Source organism: Rhinolophus hipposideros (assembly GCF_964194185.1).
Source record: "Rhinolophus hipposideros genome assembly, chromosome: 16".
In the NCBI taxonomy this organism is placed as follows: Eukaryota; Metazoa; Chordata; class Mammalia; order Chiroptera; family Rhinolophidae; genus Rhinolophus; species Rhinolophus hipposideros.
This window is the reverse complement of record NC_138062.1, coordinates 33,243,156-33,262,831: the sequence shown is the minus strand read 5'-3', so window position 1 is coordinate 33,262,831 and position 19,676 is coordinate 33,243,156. Positions and strand designations below refer to the sequence as shown.

General features: G+C 35.1%; 2 protein-coding genes across 6 annotated transcripts in view; one reads left to right on the top strand and one right to left on the bottom strand.

Annotated features, from left to right (window-relative positions):
• SAP30 (Sin3A associated protein 30) overlaps positions 1–19,676 on the top strand; it is a 112,688-nt gene that overhangs the window by 12,077 nt on the left and 80,935 nt on the right. For all 5 annotated transcript variants that reach the window (XR_013995109.1, XR_013995110.1, XM_081076609.1 and 2 more), the window contains exon 4: positions 17,266–17,354. Coding sequence is in view for 3 of the 5 variants with exons in the window: in XM_081076609.1 (XP_080932735.1) it covers positions 17,266–17,354 (89 nt within the window). In the remaining 2 variants the exon portion in view is untranslated. The remainder of the gene's footprint in view (positions 1–17,265; positions 17,355–19,676) is intronic.
• SCRG1 (stimulator of chondrogenesis 1) lies at positions 2,365–13,669 on the bottom strand. Its single transcript, XM_081076613.1, has 3 exons — positions 13,545–13,669; positions 5,906–6,161; positions 2,365–3,537 (listed from the first exon to the last, which is right to left on the bottom strand). Exons 2-3 carry the CDS (start codon positions 6,145–6,147, stop codon positions 3,483–3,485), a joined length of 297 nt encoding a protein of 98 aa, XP_080932739.1. The 5' UTR covers positions 6,148–6,161; positions 13,545–13,669; the 3' UTR covers positions 2,365–3,482.

Genomic DNA, 19,676 nt, shown 5'->3' with positions numbered 1-19,676 from the left:
AGATGGCAAAATTCAGATTATGATATCTAGGCAAGTGATGGTAATTCAAAAATAAATTTTTGTCATTGTATATTAATTTACAGAGTTAGTTTAAAAATGTCAAGCATTGTCTTGTGTGTATATATATATATGTGTGTGTGTGTGTGTGTGTGTGTATATTTTTTTTCATAGATAAGTACTGTTTAGTCTAGAATCCATCCTTTGAGATTATGGAATTCCTTATATTTCTTTCTAGCTGAAAGTTGATGCTTTGAACTTTAGTTTATTTTATGTGTCATGTCCTAGTTATATTGATAGTCTACATGGTCAACTATAGTCCTCAAGTAATAGTTGTATTAATTACTATATTATCATGTATGTGAATATACATATGTGTGTGTATTCTTTTTAATGTATACTTAAGGTATCAAATCAATTTTGTACCCATAATACCCAATAGAGATTTTTTACTTCTAAACCTCTGGCAATTAGATCATATATACTCTTTGTTGAAATTTTACTGTAGATTTTTATTTGTAAAGAATATATGGGCTACATATATGCTACACATTTCTCTGTAGATATACCACCCTGCAAAGATGAGCATAGTATGGTGGTACCATTCTGTAGAAGTAAATTGAGAAAGCTAATTCACTACCAGTTTACTATAATTTTCTAATATCAGTTTCTCTTCAAAATCTTTTAGAGAAAAATTTAGGCTTAGGCTGTTAATGCAAGATGATTATTATAAACATGTAAATTTGATTATTGTTTCCTTTTGGGAAAATTATTTTAAAGACTGTAGTGCTTTACTGAGGATTATTTACATGTTAAAAGCACATGCCACAATATATTTTGCAAAAATGATTTATTATGGAAAGAACTTGTGTGTATCTGTTGGCAATTATAAGGAAGTTAAAGTTGCAAAATGATCTCTGAATGTTCTTATCTGTCCTCTTTCTCCAATAGTTGTTGCTCATTGTTTTGGTTCTCCATATTACTTCCAATTCTCTAATAATCCTTTAGGATTAGTACCTAATCCGAGCACACAAAAATATTCAAGGAATCCCTATGGATTATGATGAGGAAAAGAGAAATTTTATCAAGAAGACATGAGCTATTAGTAAGTATTACTGTTAACTTTGTGCTCAGAACCATTGGATTCATAGTGAGAACAAGGATATAGAAAACCAAATTAAAAATACAGAAACTTATTCAGTAAGCATTTAGGATGTATGAGCTATCCAAAATGTACAATGTGTTCCATACAAGTAAAGGTTTGCTTTCCTAAAAAGAAAAAGATTAGATGATGCTATTAAATAATGTAGTAGTTAACACTCTAGATGCTAGAGGGAGAATGGCCATATTTAAAACCTGGGTCTACTGCTCTGATAATGTAACCTTAAACAAGCTATTTAATCTCTCTAAACCTTGGCACTTTGGCCATAAAAAAGGGATCATGTCAGTATCTCTACCACATTCAGTTGTAAGACAGTGTTTAGAACAATAGTAAATTTTTAGTAAAAGCTTAGTTGTCTTATACCTGAAAGCTATTGAAAAAATAAAGGGCCTATTCATTAATAAGACTGAATGAAATTTTGGCTTTTCAAAACATATTGACGTAGTCAGAAAATGTTGCATAACATAAGGTAAGTTGTGTGAATATTCATTTTTTTACATTTATTTGGTAGTATAAGAAAGAATGTATGCTTCTATAATTCATTTCTAAAAGAATGTAATTGAATTTCATATTACAAAGTTATTTCTGGAAAAAAATATGAAGAATAATTACTATAATCTATAAAATTCCATTTATTAAATATTTAGCTTTTTTTCAAATACTATTTTTCTCATCAGGTTTTGATTGTAGTAATAAGGGAACATTTATTCAAAAGCCATTGTTTCCTCACATATGCCCTTATTGTGTCATTTCTAGAGATACTGAATCTTTACCACTTATTTTCTCCCTTAAAGAGGGTCTATACCAAGTAGATAATGAAACAAGTTAACTAATGATTTTCTTTATTTACCTATTCTATGCACTGTTCCAGAAAGGATATAAGACTTTTATTATTGAAGTAGTTCGATTTTAATACCAGTCAACTCAGTGAAGAAAAAAAAAGCCCAATCAAATCATGTTATGCTGATAAAACAAGTTTGATTTTTTTTTTTAACAGTTCCACTTCATGCATTTTTGTAGGAGGTATTACTATTTGAAAATATGTTCTGGCTTATGTTTATGCAGATTTTAAGAAGAACTAAATTCTGACTGCCTCAAAATTATTTGTTTCAGCCCAGTAACACTTATTGAACACTGAATAGATACCAGATACCATTATAGGTGTGGTCTTCAGAAGCAGATTAGGGATCTCCAAGGATCTATTTCCATTAAATAATGTCACTTTTATTCACAAAATGATATCTCCTAGATTTACTACTGGTATGGTGCTTCTCCAACTTGTCCCCACAGCAATATTTTGTATAGCACCCTATACCTCTCCTGTCACAGGCTTCACATTTATAAATAATTATTTGCAATTATTAGACTTTTGATAGAATACAAATTCCAAGAAGACAAGGCCATCTTATTCATTACTACATCCCCCAATCTTAATAATAGCTTGCACTTAGTGAGCATGTAATAAATTTTTATAGCATGAAGGACTTTCTGAAATCCCACTATGGGGGCATAATCAAAGCTGTTTCTAACAATCAGAAAATACCTTTGAAGGCATCTGTTTTATTTACTTTTAAAATTCATGTGACTTTAATTCTCATCCATTAACATGGTGTTTTTTTTAAATATGTGTTTTGTTGTTCTCAAGAAAAATTGATACATTGGGATAGGCAACAGAGCTTTAAGGATACAACTGTGTGTGTGACTGTGTGTAGTATATGGGCTTTGGAATTAGGACTCTGCTCAAATTCTTGCTTTCATTTTTTAGCAAATTCTTAAACTTGAGTTAGCATCCAAAAAAATGGGTTTAAGAATACTTAGCTTGAAGGTTATTGTTGTTTTTAAGAGAATAAAATGAACATGTACTTAAAATAGTGCATGCATAATAATATACTCAAATATTGGCACCCTTTTCCCTCTTACTAGAAAACTTCTAGTTTCCCTTCTAAGAACCTTAATTTGTATCTGATTCGTTCCATTAAATATTAGATGGTCAATAACTCAACTAAGAACTGAAAATTCTGAGCCAGGATTATGGCTATTCATCTGGGGTACAGAATTCTTTTACTGAGCATACTGAACACTTCATAGATGAAAATTTTCTAGCCAGAATTTTAACCAGTGCCAACAATATCCACAGAGAATAATTAAATTGAATTAATTTTTATTACTACTTATTTAACACAAGTTTGCTTGTCTTGGACAAGTAAAAATTTATAGAATCTGTGATTTATTGCACTGGATAGAAACTAGAATTGCAGTTACACTGATATAGTGCAGTGTCTGGGAAATTAAGGGTGGTGTTCTCCAGAATACATGAAGATTCTCAGTGATTGTTGCAAGGGATCACAAAAGAGATCTTTGGTCCAAAGAAGACATCTCTGAAAGAAAATAGAACATCGGTTACATTTAGCTGAAAGCTAAGGTATATATTATTCTTTTCTGGGTTAAAAATGGACAGTGATTTCCAGGATTTCAGATGACTATTCTTTTTAGATGAATAAAGTACAAAGAGAATGAGTGGGAGGACTTGCCACAGGAGCCACAAAGACCAAGAAGGTAATCAATTCTACTTTCCCCTATTTGTCACTGATATTACAGTATCATTTATTTATAAAGAAAAGGAAAATTAGGTGATTTCAAAACCTTATAATCATACCAAAAAAAACTCATTACTTTGATATGAGTGGGATGAGCCATGAAGTTTAAATCTACAGATAAGACACAGAAGATTAAACATTTCTTAGAAAGTCAATAAATAAATTTCTAGTTTTTATAGGGAAGGAGAAATGTTAAGCTACTCTACTCTTGTTGAAAGATCACAAAAGGTAATGTACAGAAATGTATGGAGGGGGTAGCTGGTTAGCTCAGTTGGTTAGAGTACGATGCTCGTAACACCAGGGTTGCTGGTTGGATCCCCGCATGGGCCTGTGTGAGCTGCGCCCTCCACAACTAGGTTGAAACAACTACTTTACTTGGAACTGATGGGTCCTGGAAAAACACACTTAAAATAAATAAAAAGTTTTTTTTAAAAAAATGCATGGAACAATATAAAATGGTATATACGATTATGGCTTATTAGAAATATAGTTAGGATATAATGTACAACATGATAACTATAGTCAGCACTGCTGTGTGGTATTTTTTGAAATTTGCTAGGAGAGTAAACCCTAAAAGTTCTCATTACAAGGAAAAATTTTTTAAATCTTGGTAACTATATGAAGTAATGAATGTTAATGATAACTAAACTTACAGTAATCATTTTGTAATACGTTTATGTCTGTCAAGCCATTATGTCTTGTACCTTAAACTTATACAATGCTGTATATCAACTGTATCTCTATAAAAATGAAAAAAAGTAGGCTGGCAAATTAAAATTTGTGTTTACAGGGAGAAAAAAATATATACATATATTTATATATATGTATATATATGTATACATATATATGTATATATATTTAGCAAAGTAAATGTATTGCTCCTGGGAAAAAAATAACCTCAAATTACATAGAAATTACTTTTATATATCCATACTTTTATTCTCATTCATTAACACAGCTAATCACAAAAGTGTATCATAAAATAAACACAAGCACATTTCTGTAAATTGGATTCAAACTTTATAATTACAAAAAAGCAAACTTGGTATTTTAATATTAGATGGTATTTCATTTATATAGTCTGGGGAAAATTAAGTCATTTTGTGGAATCAGTTAACTCAAGTTCTTGATAGTATCAATTGGTACAGTGTTTCTCAAACTTGTCATACATCAGAAGTACCTAGAGAGCTTGTTAAGCCATGATTGCTGTGCCTCACCTCCAACATTCCTGATTTAGTAGGTCTGGTCTCCAGCCCAAGCATAGATATACACTGTTAATAAGAATTCAGCTGATCCTGAAGCTATTGTTCTGGGAACCACACATTAAGAACCAACTGGCTTAGTAGAAAAAACAGTCCAAATCAGAAGACCTGGTTTCTACTGTCAGTACTGATATTAACTAGTTAGGTGGAATGGTGCTGGTCATTTTTCCTCTCTGTACCTTTCCTTGATAAGATGATTATATCTGCTCTTTCTACCTCACAGGTTTCTTAGAAAAATGAAAATTTGATGACACATGTTTAAAGTAATGAGAAAAAAAATTATTATGAAATAGCCCAGACCATAGTATTTGAAAGATTCCTCGTTAACCAGGAACTAAAATCAAGAACTAAAAATATTTATTGGTTTTTCTACTATTGTATTAAACTTAAAATAATCTACTTTCCAATTTAGTGGATGATTTTTATCTAGTTCATTGATGGTTAACTCGTACAAAGAGCTAGAAAGTCTTTGACCGTTACCAACCTTTCGTCCAGTTAATTACTTGATCCTGTTCACTGGAATCTTTTATCTAAAGCCTTTTATTAATTTTCATATTGGTTTAAAGTATCGACCTTGAAGTTGATCTCTGCTACTGATGGATTGTTTTGTGGTAAAAATCAGATAGGGAATTTAGAATGTAATAGATTGGAGTGTTACTAATTTTCTGGATTTCATTTGGTTTTATTAAAATCTACCAAACTCTGTTTCTTAAATTAAAAATTCAATTCCACACACAACGGTGATGATTCTATAAAATAGCTGAGATTTGAACAGGATTTTACTAAAAAGGGTGAGTAATTTCAGCAAACTCATTATAAAGATGTCTTTAAAAGAATTGCTATGCATACGTTTCATAGCAATATATTTTGTAATTGCATTTCCTTACTTTGGGCAGCAGAGCAATTCACTGAAGTTGCAGTAACAGATCATCTCACATCCCTTTCCATCCCAGAAATGATCCTGGGCGTTCACATCAATCTTTGTCAGGTCAGCTACTCCTTCAGGAAGGTTGTGACAGTTGCGATCTTTTAGTATCTTTCTGTAGCAAGAGAGTCGATTTGCAGGCATGGTTTGGCCTCCTAGCAGCAAAGTTAGCCCAACGGTGACAGCAAGTATTATAAATTTCATGTTGGCTTTTGGCCCTGAGAAGAAAATCCAAAATGTGTCAGAGTTTGCTTTTCTTTTGATTGTTTTTTTTTTTAAAGATGTGATTCATCTACACATAAAGTTCTGTAGCATTCCCATAAACTGCATAGAAAGGAGTTGATTTTGTATTTCTCAGTTTTAAAACCATCTACAATAAAAATCACTTAGAATGTGTGTTAAAAATTAAATGCCTGGGATCTATGAGAAATGTTGGGGGAAGGGAAAAGGTGGTGGTAAGAGCTATAATTTGCACTTTTAAGTACCCAAAGTAATTGTGTGTGTGTGTGTGTGTGTGTGTGTGTGTGTGTGTTCAGTAGAGAAAAACTGCTTTGTAAGGCAGTAAAAGTCTGATAAATTTCTGTAACAAATAGCATCATCCAGTACAGTGGTTCTTGACGTTGCACATCTGAACAATACCGTCAAAGAACTTGGGTTTCACTCTGATGGAAACAAAAAGCCCATTTATGCCGACATTGACAGAACATATTCTATAGATATACTTATAGTACAATTAAGTTTTTTAAATCTTTCAGAATTATTTCTGGGACACAGTTTTGTTGCAATTTTTTCATAATATTTTGAATTTTTATTGTTACGTAGATTATTTCATTTTAGCTTCTATTGAAAACAGAGGCTTGAATTCCCCCTAATAAACGTATAGCCTGTTCTTAAACACTTACCATGATGGGGAACTCATTATTGGCTAAGTCAACATATTCTACTGATATAGTTCTAACATTTCCCTTACTGAGAAGTATTTTTCTGTAGTTACTGTCCACCAGTCCTAGTTTGAACTCTTGGAATTGTACCAAACAAGTCTAATTCCTCCTCCAGGAGATAACTCTTAAGTACAGTATTTGCATACAACTGTGGAATATTTATCATTTATTTAATCAGGCCTTTCTGCCTTTCATATGAGACATGAAAAGAATGGAGGCTATTTTAGTAGCAAAATAGTGGAGGAACCAGAATCAGCATCCACAGCCATTCAGTTTTGATCTTGTTGACAGGTGCCAAAGTATCTTTGCTACTGTGGAGTATTACGAAGAGGGTAAGATCAATATGTTCTTTGTATTAGATTATTGATTAGTGCAAAAGTAATTGCGGTTTTTGCAATTTTTTTAACCTTTTAAACCGCAATTACTTTTGCACCAACTTAATACTTTGAAAACAATATTGTTGAAAGGAAATTTTAGTATGAAGTTTTCAGTGATTAAGTACATCTACCAAGGAAGTAGACTGGAGGGAATTGTAGGGCTCACCTCATTTATTTCCCATCTCTCAGGAATCATTCTTCCTTAACAATTCAGTGTTTTGGCAAAAGTCGTGTTATGTATTGTCATTTTTTTGTTGTTTTAAGGGAATGGATAAACCTGGTTCTTGTTACTCTGTTTTGGACAGAAGCAAAATTTTTTATGTCACTCTGACTATTTGTAGCTATTTTGGGAGGAATATGAAGGACAATATACCCAAATCTTATAAAGCCTAAAAATGAACTGCGTGGTATGCTGGTAATTTTAATACTTCAGCCAAATTCTCAGAACTAGGTTTTTCCCTTCTTCTACTCCTTTTCCCCATTAACTTATGGCTCCTCTAACTCCCATTTTTTTGAATAGGGTAAGTAGCTATTGGGTCCCAAAATACAACAAATAAGACCCATTATGGTTTGCACAAGGAGCCATTCAGGCTGCCCTTCCTACTTCTGGAATGATGCTTGTTTATTTTTTCTAGATGAAATAGGCTGCTGAAATATAGCCTGGAATCATTCCCTTATCTTCAGGTCCAAATCTTTATATACTTTCTCAGGTAACTTAGAATCTCTCTGCCCATACCAAGACCAAACCCGCAAGGGTATTCAGAAGAAAAGCAGCCAGTATTGGTCGAGTGACAGAGTCAGTGAATAGCACTGATGTGGGCCTCACTGATAAAGTGATTAAGTAATTATGTGAGAGAGAAGAAAACAGGAGCAAGCTGGTTTAATCTGGTTCCACTTAACCATCTTTTCTTGAGTGTTTCCTTTTATGCTAGGCACTATCCTAAATACCAGGAATACCAAAGGAAAATATTAATAAGTAAACCTATGCTCTTCAAATAACTCCAGTTCCTTTGAGTAAAAGCTGCAATCGTTGCAGTGGCCTCCATGTGCCATCTGGGTCCCATTACATCTCTGGAATCATCTACCGTTCCTCTTGTTCATTCTATTCCAGCTAGTCCTCAGAAATACCAGACCCGTTCTTGCTTTCGGGCTTTTGCACTGGTGATTTCCTCTCTTTGAAAATCTCTTCCACCAGATATCTGCACATGTCACTCCCTCAGCCTTTTCAAGACTTTCCTTACTTTGCTCCTCAATAAGACCTGCCCCACTATCCTATTGAAACTTAGAGCTCCCCTCACACATGCTCAGTCTGCCTTAGTGGCTCTAGTTTTCCGTGTCATTTATGAACCTCTAAATTGTTATAAAATATTTTTATTATGTCTCCCCAGACTTGAATGTAAACTCCAGGAAGGCAGAGTTTTGTCTGTTGTGTAGCCCAAGCACCTGAAACAGTGCTTGGCACATTAGTGAAGGAATAGAGTATATATCCTAATCTCTAGATACTTAGTATTCTGACTAGAATACTAAACTCAATATCTAGTTGCAGAGAGCTGTTTATTACTGAAAGAGGTTAGTGAGCTGAAACAGTGCTTGGCAGGTTAGTGAAAGAATAGATCATATATCCTAATCTCTAGATACTTATAGTCAGAGAAGGAGTTTCAGAATACTAAACTCAATATCTAGTTGCAGAGAACTATTTATTACTGAAAGAGGTTAGTGAGCTGTCAAATCTTTAAATTTACATGTCATCAGGTACTATTGTTTTAATTGTATTTAATTTTTTATAAATAATCTGATTTTAAAATGTACTTCCCAATTTCTGTTTTGTTTTCCTTTTTTTTTTTTTCTTTTTTGGTCATAACTAACATTTATTCTGGTCAGATATCTCACACCTGACTTAAAATATGTATATTTGTATGTGGTGTACATTTATCAGAAGATTCAACAACAACACACACCATCTGCCTTTCTCTAACCTCTCTCACTAGATTTCTCTCTATCAAAAGTTTGGGTCTACGGGAGATATAGGAGGAAAGTCGTAAACTCATTTTAATCTTTTTGCCTAATGGATTTAAAGAATTTTTTTATTATTATTTTGGTATTATTTGGTATAGTCTTTGGTATTTTTAAATATATTTTACAGCTTCGATCTTCCTACTTTTTTGTTATGTAGTAATGTTGTTCTTGTTTTTGGTAATCCAGCTTATTTGTCTAATTTTTATGGCTGTTGGATAAAGTCATGCATTTAGCCAACTTTTTATTACCCTTGTTATATTTCCTGCATATAGTTATTGTTTGTTCCTGAACTCATTTTATGACTGTTAACTGCTTGTTTTCTTTCCATTAGATGGTTCTAATTAGAGCCATAAACCTGAATAGATTTTTTAAAAATATTTTTTCTCGAAAAAAGGTAATAATGCCCAATGTAAAACATGGAAAATACAGAAAGGCATAGATAGAATAAAATTCAACCGGACTTTTAATGTAGAGAGTACTGTTAACATTTTGATGCCTTTCCTTTTGGTGTGCATAAGTGAAGGTGTTAAGAAGGAGAAATTGATCTAGAAAATGAAAGCTAATCTAGTAACAGAAAGCAGATCAGTGGTTGCCTGAAGTGGTACCAAGGAGGTGAGGATGGGAAAGTGTACAGAGGAACACAAGGGAATTTTTGGGTGATGGCTAAATTCACTATCTAGATTGTGATGTTGATTCTTAATTATATACACATGGCAAAACCTTTCAAATTGTATACACAGTCCTAAACAAGCCAACAAAAATTAAGGAATAAAAAGTATTTGCTCTCCTGAAAAAAAAAGGAGAAATTGAGAAGGCCAGTGACATTGACAGGATACTGGGAAATTCTAACATTTATGTTAGAAACATAATTTCTTTAAAACTCTAATTTCTTTCTCTGACTTATCTTCTACCACCACATACCCAGTGGCCAATACAATGCTTGGTTCATATTTGTAGTATTAAATGAATGCTTCTCTGAAAACACATTTTTAACTCTGAGCAAGAACCTACAGAAGTTTCATGTTATCCAAAAGACTGAAATTCTTTTGGCTAATCCTCAGGTCTCCTTTCCACTTTCCCTCCATACCTGTCATTCACTACTGCTGAGCTAATAGAGTTAGACCAGACATCTCTTTAATCTTTCACCTGTATCTTTGCCTTGTTCTTCTCATCTCTTCCCTTTATGTTAATTTCTGACCAAGCCTCAAACTCATCTGTTCTCAGAGGCCTTCCCTGATCCAGTGCATACCACTCCAACAGCTTCCTTGCTCTATTTTCCCATAGTACTTATGTAGGATCTGTACTACGAAAACTGTGAATTTGGCTAAATAATGCCTTGTCATTGTCAACATTTTCATAAGCCAGTTGGAGAATGTGACTACCTACAGCTGGGAGTGGGAAATTCACCAAAAGCCATTTCGCCATTTAGTGATGGTCATTTTGTGAATTTACCTAGACCCAGGAAGGAAGATCAGGAAAGATCATAAAGGGCCTTATAGGACATGATAAGAACTTTAGATTTCTTTGAGTCTATTGGAAAACCATTGGAAGATTTTGATAAGATAGTAACATGATCTGATTTATGTCTTTAAAAACAATCTTTTTTTTTTTTTTTTTTTTTTACTCTATAAAGATGTGTTGTGGTGAGACAAGATTGGAAATAGAAAAAAGAGGGTATCGGTGAAAGTTGGTGGAAGATATGATGCAAGAGGGAAGGAATCAAGGTTGACTCTTTTTTTTGACCTAAATGCTATTAACATTTATTGAGCTGAGAAAGAATTGGATGCAGTCAATTTGGGGGAAATTCAAAAGTAAATTTTTGGACAAGTTAAGTTTGAGATGCCTACTAGACATCCAAGTGAAGATGTTGAGTAGGGAGTTGAATATGAGTCTGAAGGTCAGGGCTGGAAATACAAATGTGAGAGTCATCCAGATATTCATTGATAGTATTTATAGCTATGTTTTCTGGCAGGGTAGTGAGTATAGGTTGAAAAGAGAAGAGGCAAAGGACTGAGGGCTAGAGTGAATCAACATTCAAAGGACTGGAAGAGGAGATGCCAGCAACATAAAGGCAAGAACTATAACTTCTACTTTTTCTGCATCTCTCAGAATGTCTGCTTCAATGCTAGGCTCACAGTGTTCAAAAAATATTCACTGAAGGAATGAAAACTAAATTGCTGGAAAAGTAAGTGGGTATGTTGCCATACCATGCACCTCTCCTGACTATGTCCATGCCAGAGCATAAAATAGTGTTTCTGTCACAGTCTCAGTCACATACAACGATGGAAAGTTCCACACCTGGCAAGCACTTACTGGTAGTTGTGTTTTTTTTTTTAACTCTTTAGAAATTACATGTTTAAGCTAAAGTCTTCTTTCTTTATTTAAGTTCAGATAAATGGTTTTAATTTTTATTTAGCAAGAGAAAAAAAAAATGTCTGAACCAGTATGTTCCTGTGATACATTGGTTGGTTTTAACATTAGAAGACACCAACCTTAATTCTTGGCAACCCGTCAAAACCATATATTTTTCAAGTTCCAACAAGATGAAATGACTGGCAAATTTGAAGCAAATTACTCTATTTTTTTTAAGTACATGCACTTAAAATTCCTACTGGAGTACATCCAAATTACAGAAGGAAATAAGGCTAAAAACGGAATATCTGGAGGAATAAGCAAGAGATCCTCAGTTATCCTTTTTTAAATTCAATTTTATGTAATTAATATTGTGCCTAATGTATGATACCATTCATATTCCACTAGTGGCATAATATTGAAAAGATCAATGCAGAAGATACAGAATTATGGGCAAGATGTTTCCAATTAAGCAATAAATCATTGCCTCCATCATATAGGTAGGGAATTGCAAATCTTGATTATGTGAGGGTATTTGGCACCAGAAAGCTTCTGACTGATTGGAGTTAAATGGAGACTTAAAAAGAAAAGTTATTAATGGCCAAAACTAACAGGGCTATGTAGTTTTAAGTGCTGAGACATTTATGGTGCAATGTTCATATAGGCAACTGATGTCAGTTCTGGGAACTGGTATTAAAAGAAGTGGAATGAAACCGAGTTGATGAATTAGACAGAAAGGGCAGTCCATTTTCAGATTTCTTTCAAAACACAGCAAGAGAGAAGCAAAAGCTGCAAAAGTAAATGAAAATTACAGCCCAGAACTTGACATTTAAAATATCAAAATTATAGTTGCACGAGATTAAAATTGCTGTCCAGTCTGTGATGTTTTTCCATCATCTTTCTTAAGAGGATGAAAACCACTGTTATTTCAAAACTTCTCTCTGTTTCTTATTAACTGTGTTAGAAGAGGTTTGTGTTAGAATGACTGAATCCTGAAGTGAAACTTCTCAAAGTGTATGTTAAAGGAATTGAAGTGGTATTAGAAAGTGGGTAAGCCTTTCGAACATCACTAAAACCAGAGAACTTCATCAGTAGAAAACTAAAGTCCATACCCTCCCTGAAGGTGATCTGCCTTCAGGCCTGTCAGAGAATGCTAGAAAATGATATTAATATTAATATTCAGTCTTGCATCATTCTTATTGTTTTTCTGGCCACAATAGATCTTTTTCGTGGAAAAAAGGACCAGCATTTGGGAGAGCTTTTCACAGACTGTGTAACTAAGTTAAGGAATTTAGGAGAGGAATTTTTATAAGCCCCAAAGGGATAAAGGGTTCCCTTTATCTTAGCAGTACAGACAGTGCTGTGTCTCATGGCCGAGACACCAAGGATAAATTCAATGAATTCCCTTTTTGTGTCACACATTTATACCAGTTTCTTTTTAGGAATTGGGATTTTTCAAAAGCAAAAACCATTTGCTTTCTTAGACATTGTTGTTATCGTCATGTCGAGTACATAATAGAGATATAGCTATTGCATTTTTTAAAAATGATATACATCATCATTCTCACATAGTTCTGAGAGATGGAATAATAAGATCCTGTTATGTCAGACTAGATTCAGAGTGGATGTGTGCTTTAATCAGAACTAACGGAGAGGAAGCTGCCTCTTTTTAAAACTTTGATGAAGTGACTTTCCCAGTTAAGGAATTTACAGTTTCTATTCTCTTTCAATCTGATTCTTTTCCTTTATTCTAAGAAGTATCTTCTTTTTCAAAATACATCCATCATTTCTTTAGAGGGTCTCTTTCTATCTTTCTCTTATGACTGAACACATACATACATTTGCTCTATTCTGTAGCACTAGTGTGGAACAGAATAAATGACATAAAATGATTTTTAAGAAAAAAATTACATACCTTTTCTTCTTTCCTTTTGGTCTTCTTGGCAAAGGAATCTTTTAAAATGCTCCAACTCACTGGGTGAGTTTGGGCAAAAGGAGAAGAGAGGAGGTGCTGGAAGGAGGTTCTTCACAAACGAACCTTTGTCTGCCTTGTCTCTCGCCTGGGATTGACAGACTTGCTGCTCCGGCCAAGATTGGGGGGCGGGGGGGCAGGATGGAAGAGAGACTGGGCTGCACAAACTGCCTCCCGTGGGTTCTTACAAACCAGGCAAAGATGAACTAAACAGCTTCTTTACAGAGGGAAATAACGAGTCTATACAAGAACCTCAGAGAGGCAGACTTGGAGCAATAAAACATAAAACCGAGGGATTTAAAAAGAACACAGAGAGTGATTTTTACCTTAAGAGAAATGTGTGTGTGAGAGACAGAAATGGAGACAGAGAGAGACACTGAGACAGATAGAGACAGAGAGACAGAGAGTTAGGGGGAGAGGGAAGGAGGGAGAGAAGAAAAGGAGGAAAAATGGCTAATATGATTTAGGAAAATAGCAGAGCACCTCGTCCTCTTCCAGAGTTTCTTTGTGTTTTTTCACCAAGTTTTCCTCACCATCTAGATCTCTTTTTATAACATTTTGGTTAGAGATATAATCCAACTTTCCAACTCCTCCCCCAAAAAGTCATTACCAGACAATGAAAAGCAAAAAAATAAAACGACTAAGGAAGAAATCTATTGTGTGTCTCGGAAATAAAGGCACAAAAGGAATATCTGTGTTGAGTGTTAGCACTGTACTGGAATGTTAGCATCTGTTAGCTCTCCTTCACCTATTGGGTTTTTTAAAAATTCAATTTAGGATAGTGTTGCCGGAGTTGGAAATATTATAATAGAATAAGGATTATCTAGACAGAGAATGGAGGGAAGGTCATTCTAGGTTGTATCAATAAAGGCACAAAGGTGAAGGACAGGGTAACAAGTTTGGGAATTCTAGGCAGTTTTGTGTCCTGGAACTCGGGATGGTGGAAGATAAAATTAGAGGGCTAGAAAGAGACAAGTCCATGGAGTACCTCATATGCTATGCTAAAAATTTGGGGTTTTATCCTGAAGGTGAATCAACAGATGATGAAAAATATTTAAAAGGATGAACCCCTGACTGCAGTGTGAAAAGAGGATGGTATGAGAGGAAAGAGACTGGAGATGGGGCTCTTGCAGTAATCCAGGAGAGAAGAGAGTTAGGAAGCAAAACTGAAAAGATTTGTGACTAATTAGGCTTTCATGTTTAGGGTAGATGTAGTTGAGAGAATGGTAGGAAACTTTATTAAATAATTTCAAAGGCTTGGCCCTTTGGATGGACGGTGCTCTTCTTCATCTCAGAGAAAGAATACAAAAACAAGAGCAGTTTTGGTTGGAATAGGAGTGGGAAGACAGAAATGAGTTAGTTGTGAATGTTGAAGTTAAGGAGCCCCAGATGCGATTGGAAATGTGTAGCTGGTCAAATGGACTTGTAGCTCAGAAAAGAAGTATCAGCTAGAGAATTAGAATTTATCAACTCATCAACTAAATATTAGCTAAATAACTAATCTAGTTATTCAACTAAATGATAGTGGAAGCCATGGTTATACCACTTCAAAGCAACTGAGCACTTACTCTGAGCCAGGTACTTCACATGTCTGAACTTATTTACTCCTTCTTGTGTCCCTATGAAGTAGATACTCTTATTATCTTATTAGTCCCATTTTATAAATGAGGAAACCTTGGAGATGTTAGATGTTAGAGAATCTGCCCAAGATCTCTCTCTCTCTCTCTCTCTCTCTCTCTCTCTCTCTCTCTCTCTCTCTCTCTCTCTCTCCTCTCTCTCTCTCTCACACACACACACACACACACAGCCAGAAAGTGATAAGACCTGGAAGTGGTCCTAGTGTCTAGGCTCTTCCCCTATTGTATCTCTTAGAAGGGATTATACCATAGAATGAGAAGAGAATAGGGCTAAGATTAGACTCTTAGGGAGCACTGGCAGTTAAGGGATAAGTAGAGAACAAGAAGTAGTGGAAAAAATAGGAGAGTGTTGTCATGGAAGTCAAAGACAGAGCACTTCAGGAAGCATGGAGGTGAGTGGAAGGCCCCTGACGACAGCCATTTTAGGAAAGCCACACACGCACATCCCAATGTGGAGGGAGGTAGAGAAAAGGGAAAACCAACAAAACCAGAAGCAGTTACCAGCCTTGAGGGAGATCAAGTCTCTGGTCCCCATTTCATTGAAGCTGGAGCAAGTGACAAAGAATTGAAGAGAAGAGATGAGAGGCATAGTACAGTTGACTGCACGTTTCCTTTGAATGTTTATAAATAAGTTTCCTGTGATACTTACTAAATAAAGATTATGCCACAAGTAGGGTAAATTTATTTGTATGACTTAAATGTGTAGAAATATGTGAGTATGAGGAGAACAATGGAGGCTATTCAGCCTTTACTCCATCCTCAGAGCTATCTATCCATCTTGTTTACTCCATGTTGATTCAGGACGAAAGTATGGTGCTGACACAAATCAACTTTCCTATGGATGAATTCTCTCTTTTCCTCTTGTTGAACCCTTCTTTCTCTGTGTGTCTAATTCTTTGGTTTCCTCGTATTTAATCTATGGCTGTTCAAAATAGTGGATTCATCTTTATATTAAGCAATATTGAAATCCATACTGTATATCTGTCACTGGGTTTGTTGCATGCCCATTTCAAGAGGCACACAACAGCTGTTTGGTAACTGCCTAGTGCTTCTGCATTACATTCCTAGTCACTAAGAAAAGATTTCCCCTAAAAAGCACATTTGGATCTTGGCTTCCTAGTCCCTCGTTGTGTCTCATTTACTTTTCATTAGCTGGACTTCCCATGATTTCAAGGGAGAATCGTTGGACATTGTTAAATTTAAAAATGTCTGCTGCTATTCATCCTGATGTCCATTACACAGAGTTACCCATTTGAGAAGCAGCTGAATTATAAACCAAGGCCTGCAATTGGAGAGGCTGCCCTTGTGACTTTTAATTTGGGGCTCATATCTGACACCACCCTTTGTTTTCTTGTATATGGAAACTTGGGCATTGTGTTTTGTTTTGCTTTTTCTCCTGATAGCCTGTTACTCAGACCTATTATTGAACCCTGGTTTATGTTGCTCTGGAGACCATCTGTCTCTTTGAAACAGCCTCTGGGGCCTCCCAAAGTAAACGTTTTATATGAGGTACGTAAGGCCATTCAGATATGCTGTCCAGATTTCTAGAAAATATGTCCTGTATTTTTATGTGATACATACTGCCTGAGTATGTGTGTGTGTGTGTGTGTGTGTGTGTGTGTTTTATTTGCATAGGTATAAATGTTATCATTCTTGTGTCTAATCAGGTTTGTTACACATAGAAAATCCCCACAAATTAGTGATAGAGCCAATTTATGAGCAGAGAAACATTGAATATAGAACTTAGGCAGAAAAGGATTCATATTAAATTAGAAAAGTGAGCTGATTAGTATTTCCAAGAAGACAAACAAACAATAACTACAATAAAATCCTTCCAATCAGATGAAGCTTCAGGAGAGGTCTTAGATATAAACTGTTTTACACATTGGACATCTGAAGCTTGTGAAAAAAATGGGAACACATAAACTCTTCCTCTGATTTCCATCTGGGAGCTGATGCATATGACCTGGTTTAGAATCTGTAGCTCCTCTGTTCCAGAATTGACCCCTTTCTCTCATTTCCCTCAGGCTTACATCCTTCTGGAGTCACTGAGAGTGGCAGTGTGGGGAGAAGCAGCAGCTGGTTTCAACCTTCACAGGTTCCTCCCAGGAGAGAGGTAGGACCTGTTTTATGTGCATATCCTTGACAAAAGACGTTTCTAATAATTACGCTAATTGAAAACTAATTCACAGTATGTTTGTTGAAATAATGAGCTACAGGCAAAATTACCTTTTGAGATTCCTTTAAAATCAGTTAAAAAGAAACAATTAACTTGCGTTATTAAGTATCTTTGTACTCAGTAAAGGAGTATTCTTTTTGATTAAAACTATTTAAAGTTTCCCTTAAGACTTCCTCTGAACTTGGAACATTTGTGCTTAGAATGGTTTTTTTGCCACAGGGTTGAACAAGATAACCTCTATCACACAGACTAGCTTTCTGCCGCTGAAGTGAAACATGAAAACAGACTCCATTGAGGAGTCTCAAGTGAGACCCTTGAGGAGAGAACAGAATTAACGAGAGGTGTTGTGTAAGATGTTGAATGATACAGGAAGAGAACTGCTTCCTAAAGGCATTCGTCTTGAAATGCAGTTTCCCAGGTATGATGTACTTGGGAACTGCTAGGATTTCCAGACAGGCAGCCTTGGCTCTAATGAGGATTATAGGGGGCATCTTCTTGCTCAGAAACTTTTAGTCAAAATAGCCAACACAAGCCCTGTTTTAGTTGGGCATAGACAGTCAGGCACCCAATGGGAGTGCTGGACTTTTTCACAGCATTTATACATAGAGGTTGTAAATGCCCTAAGTAACATGATCTTTAAATATGATAGAAATAAAGGCAGAAAAATGAACATCAGGAGAGAAGTCTATTAAAGAAAACTATTCAGTTTTAGGAGCCCATAGCATATTTACAATGAATGATAATGTTAATGTGAAAATAGACGTTAGTAGGAAAAGAAGCCAAGAAGGAAAGGAACTTGAAAGTAACCCTGTGGATGAATTCGTTTCCTCACTGTCTAAAGGAGGCATTGGACCGACAGTAAACAGAATCATAGCCCAGATCCCAACAATATTGTTGGGGTTTGTTGGACACGAACCACTCATCAAACCTAGAAAGATCAAAAGATTGATTAAGTGTACAGACGTGTATTCTTTTGTAGATCCTGAATTATTGCCCTCAGCTTCCCACAGTTGTTTCACAGGTACAAGCATCTGGTTGGTTGGTAATGATACCAATAATTGTAATGATACTAGTAATAGTGTCATTGCCAAGGGTGCTGAACTTTTTAGAAATGTTGGCTTATTTAATCCAAGCAACATTCTTTTATGAGGTGATTTTTCACATGGGGGAACTGAGGCTCAAAAAGATTAGGCAACTTGGCCAAGATCGTGGAACTGAAACTGGAAAGCAAAATAAAACTCTGTTCTTGGCCTATTGTCTCAATAAATAGTAAACATAGAATGAGAGCTGAAGAATCTAAACCAACAATACTGTTCCAAAAGGTTGTAGCCATGACTGAGTGTAAATGAACCACACATACATACTCTCTTTGTCTCATAGAGCCATCACTCACTTAGTGTATCTCCTCAATCTATTTTCTGCTGAGACTTGGCTTGAAACAATTCTTACTTATAAATTTGAGTCAGCGAAATAGTTTCCTACAATGTCAAATATGTAAAATTGCACAAATGTCAGTCATTTGGATTGAGTTTCCAAGGGATTATAATTCTAGGAGTAAAATTGTGGCACCACTCAGTAAGTACTTGTTAAATGAATGAGTGAGTTAATAAATGAATGAGTAAATGGATGAAATACTTGGATAGAGGGTAGGTTTGGGGGAATTATTCGCCGTTCGATAATTATTTATTGAGTGTCTACTGTGTTTCATGAATGACGTTTAGTGTCAGGGAGGATGAATTTCAGTGGCTAGCTACCGTTTTCTCAAGGTCATCTCTGAAGAGCAGGCTACTAAATCCGACTATTAATCCTCAGTTTTCTCCCTTGTAAAACAAATGGTTTAATGGATGGGCTTCATGGTTCCATCCATTTCCCACTTTTTATGAATGTGTGATTCTCAATATCTTTTTAAACAAACTGTTAAATTTTAGGATAGTTTTAGATTTACAGAAAAAATTGTTAACAGGACAGAAACTTCCTATATACCTTATACCCAGTTTCCTCTATTAGTTAACATCTTACATTAGTGTGGTACATGTGTTACAATTAATGAATCAATAATGATACATTCTTAACTAAAGTCCATAAATTATTCATTTTCTTCGTTTTTACTAAGAAATAAATGTCCTTTTTCTGTTCAAGGACCCCCTCCAGGACTACACATTATTAGGTTTACTTGTCTCTTTAGGCTTCTCTTCCCTTGACCGTAACAGTTTCTTAGATTTCCTGTGTTTTCAATGACCTTGACAAGTTTTGAGGAGT

Excerpts from the sequence above, each read along its gene's own strand:
- SCRG1 (XM_081076613.1), bottom strand. The coding sequence starts at position 6,147 with ATGAAATTTATAATACTTGCTGTCACCGTTGGGCTAACTTTGCTGCTA. Across the intron at positions 3,538-5,905 it reads GAATTGCTCTGCTGCCCAAA|AGATGTCTTCTTTGGACCAA; the intron begins GTAAGGAAATGC and ends ATTTTCTTTCAG.